This window comes from Diuraphis noxia, unplaced genomic scaffold (assembly GCF_037042655.1).
Source record: "Diuraphis noxia isolate RWA-SAM2 unplaced genomic scaffold, SU_Dnox_SAM2 contig0004, whole genome shotgun sequence".
In the NCBI taxonomy this organism is placed as follows: domain Eukaryota; kingdom Metazoa; phylum Arthropoda; class Insecta; order Hemiptera; family Aphididae; genus Diuraphis; species Diuraphis noxia.
In genome coordinates this window covers 5,471,933-5,495,787 of record NW_028301714.1, presented here as the reverse complement: position 1 = coordinate 5,495,787, position 23,855 = coordinate 5,471,933, and the positions used below count along the sequence as shown (strand labels likewise).

The following is a 23,855-nucleotide window of genomic DNA, read 5'->3' as shown; positions in this document are numbered from 1 at the left end:
GTCCCATTAGTCTTATTGATTTTTATTTTACGGACACTTTTACTTTTTACGAAGAGTAAAGGACATTCATTTTGAATTAAAAAAAAAAAATCGGTTTATAATAAAAAAAAAAAATACAATTTATTAATAAAATATATTGTCATAAGAATGTTCTGTTTATTAGAAACTGTTCTGTAAGAAAATTAAAATTGAAAATATCAATCCAATATTTAATTAAGTAAAAGCATATACATACATACAATATACATATATATTATGTTATATAGCCAAGTAAAAAAAAATTAAATCGTTTTAAATTAAATACTCGTAAGACAACAAAAATTTGTTCATGCGTTATGAACCATTCTGAATAAATTTAAATTATGGCTTTTATTTCTTTACTCAGTAGGGTTAAAGTTTGAGGATGTTCTTGTGTAAATCTCTGTCCCTTTTTCGGATTTTCCTGACTATATTATCTGCCTGCTGTACGTGCAGTGATGTACAATGTCGAGAACCTACCTAATATAATAATAAAATAATAATTGTATACACCACTTTGTAAGCGCTTCATACACCATTCGTAGTCTTGCGCTGAACGTACAATATTATCATCCGGAAGTTCCGAGGGTATAATATTTTGAGTGGTTTTGCGAGTGGAATTCCATTCGGGATCACTGCCACGTTTACGGCGTTTTGAAGGTATTGAGTTTCGATGTAATAATACGTCTTACTCGTATATTATACATTGTATATTTTGTATATTTTGTATATTATATTATATTTTTATTGTATTAGAATCGTACGTGGTTCTCTCGTCGGAAATTTAACGAACGGTTCGTATAAGTACCTACACAGTATTTTTGTTGTTGTTATTATTTTTATATACACCTGCACCGGATATAATAATATTGTTATATCGGTCTACAGAGAAATAGCTTCGTTTTGTTTCTATCTACTAGGTTTCAGGTATACCTTACTTTAAGGTTTGGTGTAGTACTCAATTTCGTATATTATATGGGATTGGCTTTTAGGTGATTTTCTCCCATGCCATAAGACGTGAGCTACGTGGAATGTGTTAAATAAATTTATTTCCATTCTATTTCAAAACGAAATAACAATGCGCTAGTCTTTTGACCAGTTATCGTTTAGCAACCTAACCTAACCATGCAGGTGTGAGTTTCAAAAGGTTCGTTGGGTGTGTGACGTAAGTAGGGAAAGTCTAAGCAGGTCGGCACCATTAGTATTTTCAGTAATACTACGTGAAAATTGGGTGTTTTATTTTGTATAAATGATTTGTTTATTATGTATTTCATTCCGAATGGAAATTATTTATTATTATGCAATTTCATACCTGCGTAGGAGTCCTCCTATACTTGTATGGACTGTAATGAATCTACAAATTTCTCACCTCGCATGTCCATGTTTTTAGACACACCACGACCAGATATGTATTGTCTAATATAGTTACCTGCACTCAACATTGAGTAAATTTTAGAATCAAAAAGAAAAACTGGTCAAGCTACGTAGAACGGAAATGTAATTTCAAATTATAAAAGAATCAAAGTATTTTATCTTATATAATATTATTTACATCACAGTAATGCAATTGTGAGATCTTTTTAAATAGATTTATTTAATAATTATTATCGTTTGTAGTTGAGCAAAACATGCATTCGTAAACCATAGTATAGCCGTCAATTAAATAAGTATGGGTAAAATCATTTAACTGTAGAAAGTGATTTAATTAAAACAATGAAAGTATATTTTATTAGGTGACCACCATTTTTACATCTCACACATTTTCATACGTGTGACATATTATTTTTTATTTTCTCTCTACAGTTGCATGATATTTTTTTTATATCAGTATATTAGTTTTTAATATGCGTTCAAACTCACTAATGCAGTCACCAAAACCGATAACTTCGATCGAAAAATTACATGTTTATTGTTTTCCTATTTGTTATAAGTCAACTAATCAACAAAAATAATTGAATACGTTTCAAGAATGAAAATTATTAAGCGTAGAATTTAAAATAATAATACCCTCATAAAATTTCGGTGCAAAATATGACGGAAGGAGGTATAGAACCATGAAGCCCGTCGCCTAAAACTTGCAGCTGCAGGTTGGTTCACTGTGATCGAAATAATAAGAATAATAATTACGTATAGAAAGTTCAACAGCCGTTCATCCACCTTATAACGGCTGCTTGAAGACATTTTCCGCTATCAGTAGAACGCGGAGACTCGGGTAAACGCATATTATTATACCTACACGTAATGTTTTTCTCGCCACGAATTGGGCTTACACACATTAGGTAATGATATTATGTGCATGCGCATTTATATTGGTAACTTTTATCAGCGTTGAGCACACTCACCTCCGCACTCTTCGCGCACCCCACTCTTATAAATGCGGGTGAACTGCACTACCCAACTGGCTTGGTATAGTAAATACATATTATTATTATTAAGCGTCAAGTGTGTGTTCCATTTCATTTATCCCAAAAAGTGAAATGCACACACACACACGCGCGCGCGCGCGATCGCATGCACGGTGTTTTGTCGTTGACTCAAAAATGATTATATGTATAGGTAACCTTTTTTATGTGTTATAAACTATGCTGGTTTTGATAATAATAATAATAATACGCTAGAATGATAACCGATTAGATTTAATATCTTGCACTAAAATGGTATTTTGGTATTTTATTCACACGTGAACGCGTTATAAATGAACTTCACGAGTCCGATGATACACTATAATATCATTAGGACGTCATCATTTAAAAGAGAAATTTATTATACACAATTTTCACTTACATTAGTTTGAAACAAATTTTAATAACATTTACCAAGAATCCAACAATATCTCCAAAGATATAAATAATCAAGTGATGCACAAACATTAATACCTAGGTATATAAAAGAAAACAGTTCACTTCAATATTGAGTACAAAATTTACAATCATCGTTGTCATAATATATTAAACGAGTAGATGTATATAGAGAGTATACAGGGTGATTTTTTTATCGAAGAACACTCATACTCATACACTCATACTTTTTTAAATAATGAGTGTTCTTCGATAAAAAAAATCACCCTGTATATATAAAGGACTAAAAATCGATAATAAACAATTTGATTCATTAAATTAGAAATAATATAAGTATGAGTTTTTTTTTTTTATTATCAGCTTCTAAATAATTTTTAAACGTTTGGCACTTTCGAAAAAAAAATTTGAATTATCAAACATATAATGTTTAAAAACAAATATTTTGATCTAATTTTATACAATGAGTACTTTTTATTTTATTTTTGCACCGTATTGGCCATCATATAAACTACAACCATATTATTATATAATATAATATAATATAATATCCACGTTGATCTGAATAAAATTAAAATATGAAATAATTCTTAAACATGCAATTCAAATTATGTGGTAATCAGGCATGCCAAAAAAAAAACTGAGAAGCGGACGTAAATGTATGAATTGGTCATATTAAATAAATTCATTTCTCTAGTTAACTAAAAATTTTTAAATACAAATATTGTATCATTATTATAATTTATTTTTATTTTTTGGAATATTTTAATAATTTACATTTTTAATTGATTAATTTATCGTTTTCCAAGTGCAGACGGTTTTATCACCTCGCCATTTCAAATTTCTAGCTCTGCTACCACATAATTTTATTATCATGGTGTTGTACATATTTTAGGAGTTTGTATATTGTATTCACGCAGCGTAACATGTCCATCGTTATTTTAACGTGGGAGGGGTATGGGTGTGACCCCCTTTCAATTTTTACGATCGACGAGAAAGCACGTACAACTACGCACTGAAATTAAAAAAAAAAAAAAAAAAACAAATTAAAAGGGTGTTGTTTGAGTGTAGAAAACCATATAAAGGCTATGCGTGTAAACCACATACGTATATACTATTATTATGCGTGTATATGATATGGTGACGACCATCCTTCATTTATCGTTCAACGGTCCAAATTGGAGATAATAATCTGTGTGATATCGTGACAAAAAAGTTTGTCTAAATATTTTAGTCAATATTTTTTTCGTTTATTTTTTTTTCATAATACCTTTAGGTAGGTACCTATCTACAATCGTTTTACAATTTTTTGGTATCACTATTTATTATTATCACGACTGTTTCGTTTGTCGTGTTTTAATTATAAGTCGTTATCAAGTTGTAAATCAAAGGTATTATTCAAATCTTATGTTTATTTATACTTCTTGAAGTATGCAATCACATTTGAAACGACTCTATAGTAAAATACGAAAACTTACTTTGGGCGTGAAATGCGTTTTGTTTAGTTTTCTTTTCACTTACTACTTTTACATAAAATTACTAGTGTAAGAGCATTGATTATTCCTTCGTAAAATCAATGTCAAACCAGCAACATGGTATATTATATTGTTGATCTAGGTATTTATATTCTCTCGTGATTGATCGATCGGTACGTTTACCTATTCTGTGTTGTTTTTATTTTTTCATCTCCAGAGGCTAATCAGATGGGTTTTTTGTTTTTTTTTCCAGGAACTCCTGAGTCAAGAACCCTCGCCCAAATAAGGCTCCTGACCACCCCCCGAGTCCATGCTGTCCGCCATCGCCGCCGTAGTTTTTGCTGCGACCGTCGACGACAACTGTGGACCTCGCGAGGAACTAGACGACACTGTCCGTCGTCAACGCCGTCGCGGGCACTCATCTACCGCCACCCCCTGCCAGTGCTGTCGCCCGACGACGATCCGACCGGACCTGGTAGCCGGGCTCAGATGAAACCGTCATCTGCACCGTTGCAATCGTCGTCTCCACCGTCGCCATCGACAGCCGTCTCCGGCTCAATCGTCGACCGCGACCGGCTCGGGAAACACCTCGTCCAAAAACACAAGGAGTCGTCGCCGTCCTAGTTCACGTCGACCAATCGACGGGGGGGTGGAGGGCTTTCCGATGTACGTGCGATCCACCGATACCGCAGCAGCTGCAGTCGCCGCCTCCAACGCCATCACCACCGACCGCACTGACGACCGGCGTCGATTATGAAGAAACACAAACGCGAACACTTGGATTGCGGCTGACGACGATAACTGAACTGCGGTCCCGAGGACACACACATACACACACAAGATCGCTCGCCAAACACACAAACAAACAAACACACACACACACACACATACACATACCCAGACACACACACACACACACACACCCGACCTATTCACACACCCACACAAACACTAACTTCATATACACCCATGCCACGAGCCCACACACCCGTTACACCAGACGCCATAATCGCTACTACATAGCTGCAGCAGCTGTACGGTACACACAATACGACGATATTGTTATTGTACGACAAGAATCACACGTCATCGCGCCTCTCGCCCCTCGTCCACTCCGATAGTTCGTCGTTCGAAGTGCTCACGCCATCGCGTGTTATCGATACGGAATTGTCTAGATAATATTATATTGTAATATTGTTATAATATACGGTCGATGTGATACTATTATTATTATTATTATTATTATTAGTATTATTATTATTATTGTTTTCGTTCGAGACCGCGACGCGAATATAATTCGTTATCATCCGATACACGGCGATACCGCGGTCACCGTCGTTGTCGTGACAATCGTCCGCGTCGTCGTGCGCCAGTTTCAAATTTTTGTCTGCCAATATGGCCGAAACGACACACTCGAGCAAACATAGCTAACAGCCTACTCCTGGGTAACAAAGGTGCACCCATTATGCCAGGGGGCCGACGAGGTCTGGTCGCCCCTCAAAACACGTTCTTGGAAAACATCATCCGGAGATCGAGCTCCCAACGTAAGTACCTATACACACGTCGTTGGTTTAATTACTAATCTTATCTTATTTTAATAAAATTATATCATAAGTTACGCGTATTGGTAGAAATTTTATAAAAAGTTCGTTAGATAATAATATTACTATCAATCATGCGCACGTTATGATCACAATGTGAATCGTTGTGAATTTCAGTGATTGGTAGGTTAATGAATACAATTTTTTTTAGCTAGATAAATTGATTAACTTATGACTTCTAATAGCTATAGCCAACAATCGATATATTTTAGTCTAAAACATTAAAGTATAGGGTAAAAGGGTAATAAATTAACTCGAATCGGTCAAAAAAAGTTTATTATTATTATTATTATTATTATTATTATTATTATTATTATTATAATCACCTGGGTCATACACGTCATATTATAGTGATTGTGTGGTATTCAAATATTCAATACAACAACTAAACTTTTTAATAAAAAATGCTATTCATATTATTATTTGTACATATCAAATGATTAATTTTATGTTAAGCCGATCAATCCTTTTTGTCATTGTGACTAAGAAATAATCATTAGTTTATTTATGTTAAGATATATAGTTAAACAAGATCACATTAGAAATAAAAACGACAAAATATAAATATAAGTATAAATTAAAAAATTGAAATTTATTTAGATATAAGCACCTACATATTATAAACATGATTTTATGTCATCATTTACGACATCATAATTGTAAAAAGTGAAATTCTTACAATGTATCTAGGTAATTGAGTTAAGAAAGACAATGTCTATTCAACTATTCGTTGCCAATTACTGATAACAAAATTTAGATAATCATGGTACTAACTTGCAATTGATTTAACGATATCGTCGAAAACGATCAATGTTTTTATTCAATTACAATAGTTTCGGTCTATGATATACCTAATACCTATGCATTATAATTTAATGTAGGTATTATAATAATAAATTGAAAACTTAGGGTTAGAAAACATCTCGGGAAGGAAAAAAAATATTTATGTTCCTTTATCACCAAAAACTCAGTCGCTGTATTGCAAAAGCTTTCGATTGAATTGACGTGCGTGTGTTTACTCATAGGCGTTTTCGTGAAGATTTGTATCCGGAAAACGTTTCGATCGCCCGCCCAAAAAAATGATATCATAATATTAACGAATATATACGAAATTCTGACAATTACACTTGACATATCTGTAATTGATGGTGTTAAAAGACTGTTTAATATAGCTTGCGATTATTTTTAACGTTATCCACCATTATATAAGACGTGTTGAGATTTATCTAGACAAATAAATGTTATCCGAGATAAGCATTATCATAGATGACTAGTTATAAAAGTTAAAAAATAATTTAGTTTAAAAATAAAAATATTTAATTAAAAATAAGTTACCTAAATTTGGGCCATACCATGATAAAATTAGTAGTTAATAATAGAAAATAAATAAATTATATAATAAAATAATAATAATGAAGAATAAAAAAATTTGATCAAAAATATTAATTTTTTATAACTTTCAGATGTCGATAAAATCAGCAATAAGTATTGTAATATTATGGTGTATGAGCTGTATACACTTTATAATTTATTCTTTTTAAATGTACTTACATATAATATTACATGAATTAAATTCGAGTAATTTAACATAATATTATAACGAAAACTATAGTTCTGCATGCCACCATGTTATAAGTCTAAAATTATGTTGTAAAATTAACTCATTTATTCGAATACTGCCTAGGTAATAATATAAATAAACAAGAAATTAATAACTAGAACATCGTAAATTGTCTTAAAATGCATGAATATTTGGTGAATACGAATTAGTTTATTACATTTTAATATTATAAAAATATTGTTATTTCCATTAAATAATAATACTTTTGAAAATTAGGAAGAAAAATAGATAATTAAATGTCATAGACTCGTAGATAGTACCGTACCATAATAATTGTATTAAAGTATTGCAGACTAGCATACAATTTCTTTGCGATATCACACAAATTTTAATATTATATTTACTCAGAGTGTTGGGTGTATTTTCTGTTTTTAATTAATTCTGACTGCACCGATATTATGAACATTTTTATAAATTGGGTCAAATGGAAATAAAATGAGGCTCAATTTTTTTTTTCTTAAATAAAAGTCCTAATTTTTTTTAACGTGTTTTTCCTTAAGTGTAATTTTAAAAAAAATGAAGCTCATTTGACACATTTTATGCTTATAATATGTTATTTTTATTAATTGGCTACTTCAATTATTATCTATACTTATCACGTAAACACTGACTAAATTTATGCTTTGTGATATTACATTATCATTAAATAAAATGGCTCGTAATATATGTAGGTAAACTTAATAGACCAATTTCAATTCAATTTCTAGTGAAATAAAAGTATGAGTAATCTGATTGTATTTAATATAATATTATTTATGTATATTTTTTAATTATATATTGAATTTAAACTGCTACATCGGGAGAAAAAAAATTTAAAAAACAGAAGGTACAATTTATTACTGGTCCATTTATCTGCATTACGACACCGTCTACCACAACGCTGCCTTACAGTTTAACAATATTTTGATGGACGACCTGATAAACCGCATAATGATAATAATTCTATAATTATTATACGTTAATATTAGCAGAAAATACTGCAATTTTATACTGTCATGTCGTATCATTTTTATTCGTATAATACAATTTTATTATTTTATTGCGACCAAAACTTGCGTCTCATACCTTCCCCCCTCCCCCCCAAAAAAAAAAAGATAATCTGCTTATGACGGTACAAAGTTAGTATTATTTTATAGTGAAATCATTTGGAACATAAAACTTATTAACAACTAGGTAAAAGCTGTAAACAGTGATTTTCTATACCTAACTTCGTGTTATGGTTTTTATGTTCATTTATTTAGTAAAATTGATACATATCTTACTCTTCAATTGTCATTCAATATTGGTATGTAAACAAATTAACAACCAATAACTGTGAATAAATTAAATTAATGTTTAAAGCATTTGGGATAATAGTATATCACATTTAATAGTTTCTAAGAATGGCGTGTTTGTAGGGAATTTTAAAATATGGTTAGGAATTGTTTATTTAATATTATATTAAATAAATGGTTATTATCTCTCTCGTGGTGAGCTTATGAAATAAAAGCAGCGACTTTACGTGTTTGACTACAAAATGCTTGAAACTTGGGTTTCTGAACCTTAGAAAAATTAGCATTTGGGTTAGGCCCTCGAAAATTAGACGAAGACCACACAAATAATTTTTAATATAAAATTATTTTTTTTATAGGAAACTGGATAACTTAATCGGAAATGAACGTTTTTTTTTTATTCTTAGAAACTTAGGAATATTCCTTATAGCGGTAAAACAGCTGTTAGTTACGTTGTTCATCATGTACTCAGTGTTGGGTATTTTTTTATTTTTTTTTTGGGTGGAGGTAGCTATAGGTGATTTAGCAGTAGTATTAATTTATCTTAATATATTTTATTTATTGTGAAGGTTGTTAAAAAGAATTTAAATAAATTGAAGGATTCGGAACGGTTTCAAAATTTGACACGATTAATCCTAGGGCTGCGCGTGCTGATATTCTAACGGAAACTTTTGTCTCTGTCGAACCTTATCTGTTTTCACGTCTTTGGATTCCTCGTATTCGTCACTCCATGAACATTTGAGTGGCTGTTTGTTTTTTCTCCGTGAGTCCGATAAAAAATTAGCTCCGAGCCCATGTTCTTTCTGTTTTTGAATTCTTAAATATTTAATGTATCTGTATATTGTCCATGTAGTTCCAGTTGGATTGGAATAAGTAGGTACGTAAACGAATCATTGTTGTATGTAAATTTTTAAAAATATAATATAGATATTTCTACATCTCTATCATCATCCACCACTTCGTGAGAGAATAATGTATCAACTACGTTTCATATACAGTAAATACTTACCAATTGTAATAATTTATAAATAAATTAGAACCAATATTTAACACATTCGTTTCGTTTGAATATTGTTTTATATTAATTGCAAAATCGAACGATTATTATTTAATTTTCGAATTGTATAGATAAAAACGATAATATAAATTTATTTTAAAAAACGAGTACGTTACTGTTAAGGGAAAACGAATTTCATCTATTTTTACTAACATCGTATGAGACATTTACCAGAATTATATAATATTTTTATAATTTACAAATTAATAACAATTAATAAAATGTACAATCGATTCAATGAGGAGACATCATCGATATGTTGTTTTATAATATCTAATAATAAAAGGCAATTACCACAAACAATTTTTAAAATAAACATTTATAAAAGCATTAGGAATTTATTTATGTCAGAAAAGGTACAATAAAATAATTTTTTTGGATAGCAATGAAAATTGATTTGATTTTTTTTGCTTAAAAAATCTAAAATATTCGATAAAAATTGACAAAATTCTAAATAATATGCCACACATATTATGCGGAATACACATTAAAAAATAATTGAAACAATATCGGTTTTACTATCTAGTTAATTTCTTGTTCAACCAATAAAAATAATGCGAAAATAATAAATTGCACGTCGTAAATAATATCATAACCACTTGACGAACTCACTTTTAGGCCCAGCATAATAATTCAGTACATAACACAGTTAAATATTGGTCATAAACGCACCTGATGGGTTTAATTTTTGCTAAGGACCAGCGGATGGTTTTAATTAAACCTAGAGTGCGGTCCTGTTTGTACGGTTACCTATATAATATAGTAATATACCACAATAATTATGAGGATGATGGTGATGACTATGGTATCGATATGATGTTGGTATTTACGATTGAAAGAATCCAGAAGAGCGCGGTGACGTAGACCTCGAAATTACACTCCATTTACGATGATAATAGTAGTAATGATAAAAAATAACAATTGCAATTACAACGGTGACGACAAGGGGTGGTGAAACTAACCAAAAATGTTTGTACAGAACCACAATGCGTCTAGTATATTATTTAATTTCAATGAAGACCGCAAGTCCTCGCTCGCAAGTGAACTGGACTTCAAACATGTTTGTGTTTTACTGTACATTATACACGATACAATCCGATACGATCTGATACAAATGATTTATATTATTGATATTATTAGTTAAAAATCCGCAAAGGTTTTCAATATTTTTCTTAGTATAATACTTGAAACTATAAAATATAATCTTCAAAGACATTCGTACTATTAAAATATAACCTTATAAACTTAAATGCTTATTTTTTTAATAATTATTATTTCAAACATTTTTTTTCTTGCATCAAATAAATAATTAAATAATAATACACGCGTTTTTAAGTAGAACTATATTTTTCCTTATATTTCCAACATAAAATTTATTATATTGTTTATTTCATATTTTTACAGAATATAATTCTTTGAATTTCATTAAATAATAATATTTCAAAAAATTACGGTTGTTATTTATATTTAAACTTCAGATGTGTGGAACCTTGTTTCACCTTAGCTATAATTATTATGAGTATGAGTAGTCACTAGTCACTTATTTTGCAAGCACTTCCGTATGTTTTCACAAATCGTACTACCTATGAGATATTGGATAAAAAGCCGACACAGCAGGTGTGTAGCTAAATTGCCTATCTGAAGCGCCGTGTTACCAATGATATTAATTTCAGTGATTGGAATATAGGTATTGAAATAATAACAGTAATAATAAATAATTATTATTGTGACGAGACTGATATTGTTTTGTGTTCTTATTATTTTTTAGTGTGTAGTGTGCAAGTCAAGCATGCCTCATGATAATTATATTATGTGTGGTACGATAAGCACACACAAAAAAAATAAAGTATTACATTTTTTTAAACAAAATGTCTGATAGTTAGTAGTATATCATTAAATTGGTCTTCATTATTAAAACGCATAGATATATTATATAACGAGTATATAATTCAGTATATAACGAAAGTACGTTTGGATAACTAAAAGAAAACAAACCTAATCAAAATGATGTTATATAATATAATAAAGCAGTGTTCATAATATAATAATAGCAACTAACTACCCGATAAGTAACATTAAAATGCAGTTTTATGAGCCGACGTCAAATAATAATATAAAACTGAAGCATCGCGTCATAGTTAAATATAATTATTTTACTAAAACAATTAATGAAAACAATTGTTTTCAAAAAGTCTGTAAATACAATTTGAACAACGCGGTTAATTACTTAATGTAAAATAAATATAATAGTTTTATATTATTAATTTAATACTAGTATTGTGTAACTATATTATTTTATAACTGATAACTATTTACAGTATTTAAAGTATTTTATTTTTTATTTTTACTCAATTTCGTTGTACGAGTTTGTTGGGTGGATCAGAGTTGATGCTATCGTTCTGAAAATAATTATAATTCCAGTCTGCAACTGATCTTGTTTTGTTTTTTTTTCAAATAGCACTTTTTTCTTAAATCAAATTTTTAACGAAAATTTATAGATTTTTACTATAAAAATTATACACTTCAAAAATAAAAATTAATTGATCGTCCACCATAAATCAATGGCAACAAGATATTATTTAATGTAAATTTAACGAATGCAACTATTCTTACGGGCCTAATGTAAAATATATTCACAGACATTCTGGTGATAGTGCCATTACGAGTTTTTCGGAAGGATTCTATGTTATGTTAGTTCATAAAGTGAAATATCGACATCGACGAGATCATTTTTATTTTAAAAGGCTTTGTAGCTCTACATAAAGGAAATATATCGCAGATAGTAGAACTTCGAATAAATTCAACTATTTTTCGTGTACTGAAAATTCGATAAACAAGGAATTTTATTCTAAAACAAGTTCTGCGGAGAATGGTTCGTTTTCTATGATCTTACAATAGGTGTTTTTTTTTTTTTTTTTGAAAAACTTTTGGGAATTGTTTTAAAAATTATTGTGAACCAATAAAAAAGGACAAATTTTAAAACTAAATTAAATTTTCAACTATTTTAAAGCTCTTGGTTATTTCTAATCATATTATACATTTTTAAGTGGAATTCTAAGTTTAACTTTTAAAATATAAAAATCCAATATCAAGCGTAAAGTTTATTTTTATAAGTATTTTAAGTTTAGTAGTTTTTATTAGTTTAGTAGTTTAAATTAGTGGAATATATAGACACAAGAAACAAGTCTTTTGATAATATTACGTATATAATCTCTTCTGTTCAGAAAGGGGTATTAGGGCCTTTTTTTTTATGTCTTTTAATTTAATTTAGTTGAGTCAGTGTGTTTGTTATTTTATTTGGATGAATTATTTATTTATTTTTTTTTTTTTTGTGAAAGTGTAAGTTGTATATTAAGTTTTGATATATCTGTGGGTTTTACTACTTTCTTGACATCTCGATCTTTCTGTTCTCTTAAATACATGGTATTCAAGAACTCAGATTAGATCTTATTACTTTATTAAAAAATTTAAGCACCCGTTGACGTTTTTACGATTTATTTTGACAGAAAAACAAAATAAAAGCTATTTCTAACTTACCTCCAATGGTTTTAATAATTATCGATGATGAGAATTCGTATTAATAAGTACAATATATTCTAAACTTTACCTATTTTGTGAAATCTTCATGTGATAAAATGTTATGCTGTAAAGTTACTTAAGTTACATTCATTTATACTATTAATATTATATGCATATTACATGCACAAAATAAAAAATATTACACTACATACCTACGACTTATAATAAGTTATTTTGAGTTTGTATGAAAAATAAACATATAGTTTTTATCAGAAGTCATCAAGATAAATAAAAAATAATAATAATGTTTTCTTTAATTAAATACTAAACCCTAGTTTTCATTAATATATTAATACAATATTATTATTCCAATCATTTTTTTGTTTATATATATTTTTTTCAACGTATATTAATAATATTATTATAATAAATTGTAGTATAATCTTTGATCATAATATCGTTTTTAATTATCTGAACGTCCATTTCGTGCTTATATACATTCATGATGATTTTCCGCTATCTCTTATTGGACAAGTGCTTTAAGCATCTTTCATAAGCATCATAACTTGAAACCTTTTACAAAAGATAAGTGTATGCCATCAATTGAGATTCAAACGAGAGCTATTATTATTATGTACCTTTGAAAACAACATTTATAAGTGTAGATATGATAATATAATACTGTTGTGGTAGATTAATAAAAAATCATTGTTTACCGCTGGTACGAGCTTATTTGCCATTGTCGAGATCTTATTAATCTTGTTTGAATGTCGATTTGGATTGATTACATAAATATTGTTACACGTGTTACATTAATCACACTCATAATAAAATAAAACACGTTTTTTATAAAATTCTATTATATAATATTATAGCCCGTGTTTCTTTATCGAATTACATCTAAGTTTTTTTTTTCAATACCTACTATTGTATTTTTATGATTCATTGTTAACAATTTTAATTTAATGGAATGTGATTATTTAAAAACAAATTAGAATTTCAAAACTCCGTATTTTATCTTGTATTAATAATAATTAGAAAAAAAAAATAGAATGGAAACATGTATTTACTGTTCAATTGTTAGTATTAAAATGTAATCAAATGTATTAGACACTATTCTGAGAAATAATGACATTATTAATAATGAATATATTATAAATATCGATTTTTTTTCCATTCAATTTTTCAGTGTCAATTGTATAATATATTCTTCTTCTTTGAATATTATTCGTCATAATATGATATCGCATTATTCTATACGTTACACAAAAAAGTATTAAGCACGTGGCCAAAAAATATTTGAATAAATATTTTTTCTAAAATGTGTTTGTTTCGTTTATAGCTACCAAAATCAATTTAAATGTAACATGTGAATGAGGTATTTATAGTTTCACAAAATATTATACTATAAAAATGGACACATAATATTACTCTAACGTTGGTTATCATATGAAATTATGACGTAGTATGATAATAGTGTGTATTATTATCAATGTATTTACAGCACGCATCGTGTTATTGTATTTGCGTTTTGTTAGCGCAATGGTATCAAACTATTATAATTATTTAAGCGTGCAAGAGCACAAAACACACACACACGATATAATATTATTATAGTTTATAAATATTTTTTGCACTCGCGCTTCTTATCTACGAATCAGAGAATTTAATTACGGTTTGACGTGAATGCGTTTTCGCCCGACGATAATTTAGTCGCTTAATGTGGTAACATGCTCGTGTAGCGCTCTCGGGGACCACCGAGATTTTATCGATAGATTCTAACGTTTACGCGAATTATATAATATGTACACAACACGAATTTAGGTTATGTGCGATCGAGTTTAGAGGAGACGAGCGCAGTCGAACGGATAGGCAAAATATGGACGAATATGATTTAAATATAATATTGTAATAAAACATCAGGTCTCCGGCGAATAAAGTTTCCGAAGTGAAAACGAAAAACGAAATTTACTTCTTTCACTTTTAAAAAGGATAATCAGCTCCCGGTGACCGTTGTTGGAGGTGTAAATGGAGTTTAGCTACCCTGTACACTCGACGACCTCGTCGCCGGTGGTCATGGCGATCATATAGGTATATAATACATGATATATAATATATATAGGTCAAGACTGAATTATTACGCGTTTACCACGCGCACGCACTTAAGCGCACCACTGACGTACGCGCACGCATACATCATCGGTGTTACCGTTTTCACGTGAAAGTGAAAGTCACCTCCGGGACCATGTCCCGTTCACCACGTTTCGACCCCACTCTTATGTCGTGTGCGTGCAGCCCACCACGTTTTCGAAACGGTGCTTTTCCAGCAGACTTGTCGTGAGAAATGTCGCCGAGACAGAGTGTGCAGAGAGAAAAACGTGTGTAGAAGGAATCCGGTGAATACAGTTATTGTGAAATGTAAAGGGCCCGGGAGGCGGCGATGTATTCAGAATGGTCATTTCATCGCAAAAAACAGACAACGTCTAGGGAATTTTTTTTTAAAACGCATCGTCTACTCGTATTTGGTGTTCTATTTAGTCAAAATATTGAACATAATAAAATAAGCTAAATCAGTGGTTCCCAAAACTTTTTTTCCCTCGTTGCCATTCTGTGAATACTATTGATGAATAGAAAAAAAATACTCATTAATAACTATTCATTTTTATATATATAAATATATGTAAATAGTTAATAATTGTTGAAAACAAATTCCTTGCATTTATACTTAGACCGCGACGCTCTTAGAATATGCTCGGGATGTCCCTAATGCTCCGCTGTGCAAATTTTAGGAGCCACTGGGCTAAAAAAAATATTAATTACCATTCAGTCGTACACATACCTACCGATCCGATGATGCTATTTAGTTTTAGTTCATATCTCGTGAACTTATAAATGTACGTACATTTTTTTTTATATAATCGTTAAGACATAAAATTTGTATTGGCCGTGTAGTTTCAAATTTGTTTAAAATTTATTTGTATAGGATCATCTTTTGAACGCAGTACGAGAAGCCTTAAGAGGGAGGACGCACGCTTCACCCGCATGTGTTTTATCCGTCTTACGCACGTACGACTAACACGTTTACTCAGTCTCAGTAGGACACACTAAATTTTGGTGCTTGAGTAAAAATACCTATTACAAAATTAAATTGTGATAATATTTTCAAAGACAAGACGGGGGGGGGGGGGTTATTCCTTGATTTCCAATATATTGTTCATTACTTATATCGTTTAATAATAGTGAAAATTTCAAAAATTTTAAATGATTTTTAACTTTTCAAAATTTTAATATTTTTAAAAACACCCCGCTTTGACTGCGGAAATATTATCACAAATCACAATTAACAATTTGGCTGTAGGTATTTTTACACTAGAATCGAAATTGAGAGAGTCTTACTCATACTTCGTAAACGCGTTTAGTGTATGTCGTAAGTGTGTAAGACGGAGAGTGCGGGTGAGGCAACTAGTAACTTTTAAAACCTTTATTGCTCATAATAACTTCAAATCGTCAGATCGATTGTTGAAATCAAAATAGGTCTTTTAAGCAAAGAAAAAACATACCATTTTGAATTCTGCTGCGCTCTCAAACGCTTAATACGAAAATTCGTAGTGTTCCCCACGTAGACATATCAATGTGTCTATGGTTTCCCAAGCAGGCAAACAAAATATCACTTTGTATAAACTCTATTCAAATGCGACCACCAGATCGATCTCGTGCGTTTTGTCGCGTAATGCGTAGTTAAAGAAATTTGTTATTATTTCTCGTGGCGTCTACGGTGTTATACGCAAGGCTGGGCATTAACGAGTTAAAAAGTTAAAGTTAAGTTAAAAAGTTAAGTTACTTTTAACTAAGTTATTTAACGAGTTACTTTTATTTTCAAAAGTAACTTCCAGCTTAACGAGTTTCTTTTTTTTTTAAACAACTTCTAACTTAACGAGTTAATTTATTAATTTGTCCCTAATATAAATTTCATATATTTAAAATTATATTTTGATTTTTATGACTTATTGATATTATATATATAAAAGTAATAATTGTGGGAATAACCAAATACTTTACGATATGAATGTGAGTGTTTTGCATTATTTCTATATTTGAAATTTCAATAGATATTAGAATAACGTGTATAAGTACAACTATCTACCTATATAAAATTTGGGAAACGATTTACGAGTAATAATAATAATATTTTATTTTATTCTGCTTATTCGCAGAAAATATGTATATAATATATTATTATAAAACAAAAATGTTATAGGACCATAATAGGGGTAATCATTATTTTGAGAAAAGAAAAACAAATTATTTAACTTCCTTGTATACAGAGATAATATACTCTTACTAATTTAATAGTTGTTATATTTAATTTCACATAAATTACAAGTACATGGATAACTTGGCCTGCAGAGCAAATAATTAAATTTAAACCCAATGGTCTAATGTATTTAGATACTATAAATAAATGAACAAACTAGCCACATAGTAGGTCGATTATTATTAATATTATTTTATATTTATAAATTGGTAATGATTAATAGTCTACCTGTTAGTACCCATTTATATCCTACAGGCCGTAATAGGTGGAATTCCCAGAATGATTTAAACATATTAACTATTAAGCAACTAATTTGTCGTGTCTTCAAAAATTATTATTTGTTCACAACATTTTGTTAGTATTGCTTCCTGTGACCTGTGGTGCGCATAGTTTAACATGTGCTAATTTTATTATATTTTTACATATAATATTATATCTATTATTGAATCTTTGAGTAAAAATGATTTGTCACATCAAAATGCAACTGACTCGGAGGATGATGATTTTTTGCTTTTTGAAGATGACCTGCATGAATCTCAGAATATTAATGATTCACAAAAAATAGTATCTGATTATTTATTAAGCCCTAACATAATATCTCCGAATGATTTCCCAGCATCATTAAAATCACTATACATTGAGTACAATACTGCAGTACCGTCATCGGCTCACGTTGAACGCCTATTTAGTGCGGGTGGACAGCTTTATAGTAGGAGAAGGGGTTCTATGTCTGATAAGAATTTTGAAATGGCATTATTGTTAAAGTTCAATAACTATTTTATTGAATAATGATAATTATTAATTAACATTATAAATTTATTTGTATCCAATATATATGTGTGATTTATTTAATTAAATCCTAATAACAAATTTAATAGTTACAATTTACAAATTTAATGGGTATTAACAAGAAAAAAAAGTTTTAAGTTAAGCCATCATTTTGGAAAACGTGTAGGTAAAAAAAATACATTGAAATAATTTATTTGTTTTGTTAGATTTTATAATTGATTGAAATATGTAAGTAGTACTTACTAAGTACCTACTGCAATTAATACAATTACATATGTTTATTGAAAATAGTTAGACTTCCATAGTTCCATTATATTGTGTTATTTTTTAAGCTTTGATAAAAATGTATGATAATTTATTGTACATGAAAAAAGAAAATTAACTTATTTTTAACTAAGTAAAGTTACTTTTTTCAAATTAACTCTTAACTTTTAACGAGTTAAATAAATAAGAAAACTAACTTTTAACTTTTAACTTAACTTACATTTTTCTGTATAAACTTAACTTAACGAGTTAAAATAATTAGTTAACTTGCTCAGCCTTGGTTATACGCATTATATTATTATTGTTGTAATATTATTCACGTTTTACCATCACAGTGTAATTAGACGAGTGTATTTGTCAAAAATCACCCGGCCACATCAGATTACGTCACGGTTTTAGTTTCACGGCCGAGCGAACGATTGTAATACGATCGGGCGGTATTAGATATACAGACGACGATTAATCGACATAGGTACGTGAGGTCTGTTCGAACGAAATATGTGATTTATATAATTTGCGATCCGATGGCCAACGGCGTGTTGGGTGATTGGTCGGGCAAATTGTGTTAAATCCTCCAGACGTAGTTGACATCGTGATGTACAATGTTATTTACGTTTGTCTCTTACAGAACTGCAGTATACATTTCAATTGAATTTCAATAGCGTAATAAATTCTTGTCAAAACAATTATATCATTTCCGAAAATGTCAGAAAAAGTGTTTTTTTTGTTACGTTAAAAATAAATTTTACCTGCTAATATTTTAGTACCATAGTACCTATGAAATAAATTATTTCCAAATGTCTTAAATCTTAATATACGTAACAAATTTACAATATTAACTTTTAATTTAACTTGGACCAAATCCAATAACAATAACATACCTATAGTATTATGTGCTATATAGTGTTTGTGATTTAAATTTTGACATTAGCAGTTCAATTGAAAAATATATAATTAAAATCTTCAAGTTTTATCAAAGTAGGTATATGTTTTCAGCATTCGATGGTCATATTATATTTTCTACAAGCGAATAATGATAATATATCGTTGCACACATATTGCGATTATAATTATCTTAAATATAAATTGTACACTATATTTTACTAACTACATAGAAATAGATTTTCGGGAAAATGTTTCAAATATTAAACCATCACGATAATAATACTATTAACAAATATTCAATTTTATAATAATCAAGTTTGTGCGCAAAATAAACGATTTTAAAGTGTGTACAATAAAATATTCTTATTTATCGTATTTTTTTTTTTTTATCACCATAAATAATTATAATTATTTTCGTCACACATTATTTTGTACAGTATAATATTATGTAATTCAGAAACGACCATACAGATAAAATAAAATCTAAAAACCTAATGATCGTGCGATAACGTTTTCCTCAGTGTTTGGCCCTTACCTGACAATGCGCTACCTCCGTCGTTCGTTTCTCGTGTTGAAATAATGTATGCTACATTTTATTATTATAGTACCTATCGTTCTAGATGGTCATTTTTCTTTTCTCACGATAACGGCACCATTCACTTTCACCCAGTCTCTGCCCGAGTCACGTGCTTTTCATTAAACGCCTTTGACGAGATTATAAAAGTTTCACGGATATTTTGCCCATAATCGCATTACTTTAATTTAACTTTTGATTAATTCCATTTAATTAAAAACAATACGTTTGGCGGTCGTGTCGTACAAATACCGTTTACATAAACATTTTTCCTTTTAATGATTAATAGAAGCGGGGAGAAAAGCGAAACGAAACAACAACGACCAGAATCCGTAATTATTGCACGTTTCACAAATCAAATCAATAGAAAATGAAAAGCAATTATAATAATTATGCACCGCGATCTCACCGATTACAATAATATATATACATACACCACAGTGGTTCGATATATCGTCTTATTCGAGCAGTACAAAAATTCTAATTATTGCCTTTCGATCTACCTCGGGGCTTTCGAATTATAATCATTTAACGTTGTACTCGCCTTCACCTTTGCGGTTACAATATTATTTTTCCAGACTTTTGAGATCTGCATTGCATGCTTTGACATTTTACGATCCATTTATTATTCTATTACTATGATTATATCGTTTAAGCAATTTAGTATTTGGATATTATTTTTAGAAAGACCAAATATTTATTTATATGCTATAAATATTTATTTTATTTTCAAACGTTTTAAACCATTAACGCGTGTTGTGTGTAATATTTTAACAATATAATTTAATACATAAAACATTATGCTCTCGTGTATAATAGGTACTTATTATTTATTGTATATTATTACAAACACCTATATACAAACGATTTCACAAAATTGTACGGTTGTATTTCGATCATATTAAATCGTTTTTGTGATATTTATCATTTTTATTTTTAGAAAACGATTAAACATATTTCTATAGACTATTTAGTGTATAACTGTGTAAGCTATTTAAAAAAAAATGAGACAGTAATTTCTTTTCAACCTTTGGCTAAATTTAAGAATTTTAATTTATCATACAATGAAACTAATGGAAATATTGAGTTAGACTGTTCCAGTAAATAATTATGTTATTCATTTGTTTTTGTTTCATAATATTATCTATGTCATGGTTTGTTAAATTATTATTAGTGAATGTGTCAACGCGCTGGCGTTCTATGAGTTTATGTGATTTTTGGAAATTTTGATTAAATTGCATGGACGACTTGGAGGTATATATCGTACGACATACGAATATAGATCGTATACTAAAAAATATTGACATTTTCGCATGAAATTCCAATTCTTTCGTTGGAAAAACTTATCGTATGTACGATTGACTTTTGTAAGTTTATTTTTCGTATGGATCAACCGAACGAAACGAACATATCTTGTCATTTTATTCGTACGGTGAAATTCTTAGTGTAAACGAGTGGTTATAATAATAACTGTGACGTATATGATAGGTACTATAAGCCATAAGGTTGGGATGGAAGTCAGTTTTCGTATAACCTACTATAAAATAAATAACATGGCAATTCCGTTTATAGCTGAGTAATCATTTGTATGACTGCTATTTTTCAAAAACATTGTTATTGTACATTCAGAAATGGGTGATTTTGACTAGTTTGAAAATATTGCTAGCAAGAGACATAAGAAAAAATTCAAAGAAGAACATGTTGCAAAAATATTAGCCTGCAGTGAAAACGAATATACGCTGATGAAACTTTTTTGGAATTAAATTTATAAAATAATACATGTCTTACTTTAAACAGCGATGAAGTAAATATTTTTAAAATAATTCTAGGTATAAATATTTAATTTAATGTTTTAAAAACCATATCATAGAATTTTCAAATAAAATTTTTAATTATTTTAATGAAACATAATTAATATTTTTTAATAAAACACTTTATGAAACGGGTGATTATATAATATTTATTTTCATTCAAATCAGCATGACTTAATTATTACTTAAAAAAAAAAAAAAAAATGTACGCTATGATCGCAGTAATAATTGTGCTGCACTACGTTTTCACTCTAAAAAAATAAAAACAACATTAATTTATTTATGCAACAAGTTGAAATTCCATAGTTTGCTGCATAAAATCATATTTTATGCTTCGTTGAATTTGTTACTTTATATATTTAACCAGGTAGCAATAGCATAAAAAAAGTCTAGGTAACTTTCTATTAATTATATACAACAAGAACTAAATAGTGTATAGGTCTATGTGCATTGTTGTGTAATATTAGATTCAATTTATTTTTACCCTAGCCGGGCTATTTGCCCTAAATATTGGAAAAATAACTTGAGAAAAATTGAGAAAATAACTTCATGAGTAAACTTGTTTGTTCTATTTAACGCAAATATTTTATACTCTACCCATATTATTGTGAGTGGCAACATTTCCACTTGCATTGGCCGCAACAATTTTAAAATTACGCGAAAAACAAAATTTAATAACAATACAATATTTGGTTTTGGTTTTATGTCTGATCATGAGCATAATATCTATTGATATGATTTACGGTAGTTTCGCACTTTTTCGTCGTAGTATAAACAGACTTTTGACACAAATATAATATCACATCTAATCACAAGTTAAACTCAAAAAATATTGAATCGTTGTGGTCGTATTTTAGCAGGACGATAAAATATCGAACAAATATTATACAGTCAATATGGATCCGTTTTCAACGTATAATTTAATGCACCGAAGACTGTACACGACGTGGTCACGAGTGTACGGTCACTTGTGATTATTACTATAGTTATACAATGCAACCGCACTGTTAATATTATAACTAGTGGCATAATATAATAAATTCGTGGAAACCACAGACTGAAATACGTTACAGTAATACTTCGTACGTGTAAGTGTTCACGAGGGCTTTGAACGTGCTGTATTTGTATATTATCATACACAATTGAAAATATCATAATAGGTATGTATGATACGCGTAGGGCTCAACATTTTTTTTTGCACTAGAGGGTTTTTTTTCAACAATTTGTTTGGTTTTTGGTTCATTAGGCTTTATGCTAAGCAATATGACTATATAAATTAGTTCTGTGACTTTACAAAATGTTCGATATCAATACATGTTTTTGCATATTATTTGACGTTTAATACGGACTGCAATATATTATGTAGTTGAATATAGTAATAATATGTTAGAATGAATACATTTTTTATAAGATATTAAACAAAAAACAATATTTGTCACAAACTATAGAGACCAAAGGAGTAGGTCTCTAGTAATATAAAGGTCTCTGTGGAGGTTTTTGTTGGTAACGTATTAAGGGACAGCGGTTATTAGGCGTAGACATATGGATTTGAATGTTTGCAAGGTTTTAATGTTAGATGGTTTTGCTGGCCCTCATAGTTGGATGCCATCAAGCCAAGCCGGACGAATTATTGATTTGTATATTGGAAGTTTGTTGGCTAGAGAAAGTTTTGATATTAATAGAGGTCTCAGAAGAAGCAGTCTAGAGTTCACTAATTTACGTTTTTGTTTAAGATGCTAGCTCCAGTTAAGGCGTTTGTCGAATATTAACCCTAGGTACTTTACTTCGTCTGACGAGGGAATTACTTTGTTGTTAAAAGTGACAGGAGGGCAAACAGATTTATGCATTGTAAAAGTTACA

The 23,855-nt window shown here is 29.5% G+C and overlaps 1 protein-coding gene across 8 annotated transcripts in view; it reads left to right on the top strand.

Moving 5' to 3' along the window:
* eag (potassium voltage-gated channel protein ether a go-go) overlaps nt 1-23,855 on the top strand; it is a 227,024-nt gene that overhangs the window by 133,348 nt on the left and 69,821 nt on the right. For all 8 annotated transcript variants that reach the window (XM_089227726.1, XM_089227725.1, XM_089227731.1 and 5 more), the window contains one exon: nt 4,542-5,832. In XM_089227726.1, the coding sequence (XP_089083852.1) occupies nt 5,754-5,832 (79 nt within the window). In that variant the 5' untranslated portion in view covers nt 4,542-5,753. The remainder of the gene's footprint in view (nt 1-4,541; nt 5,833-23,855) is intronic.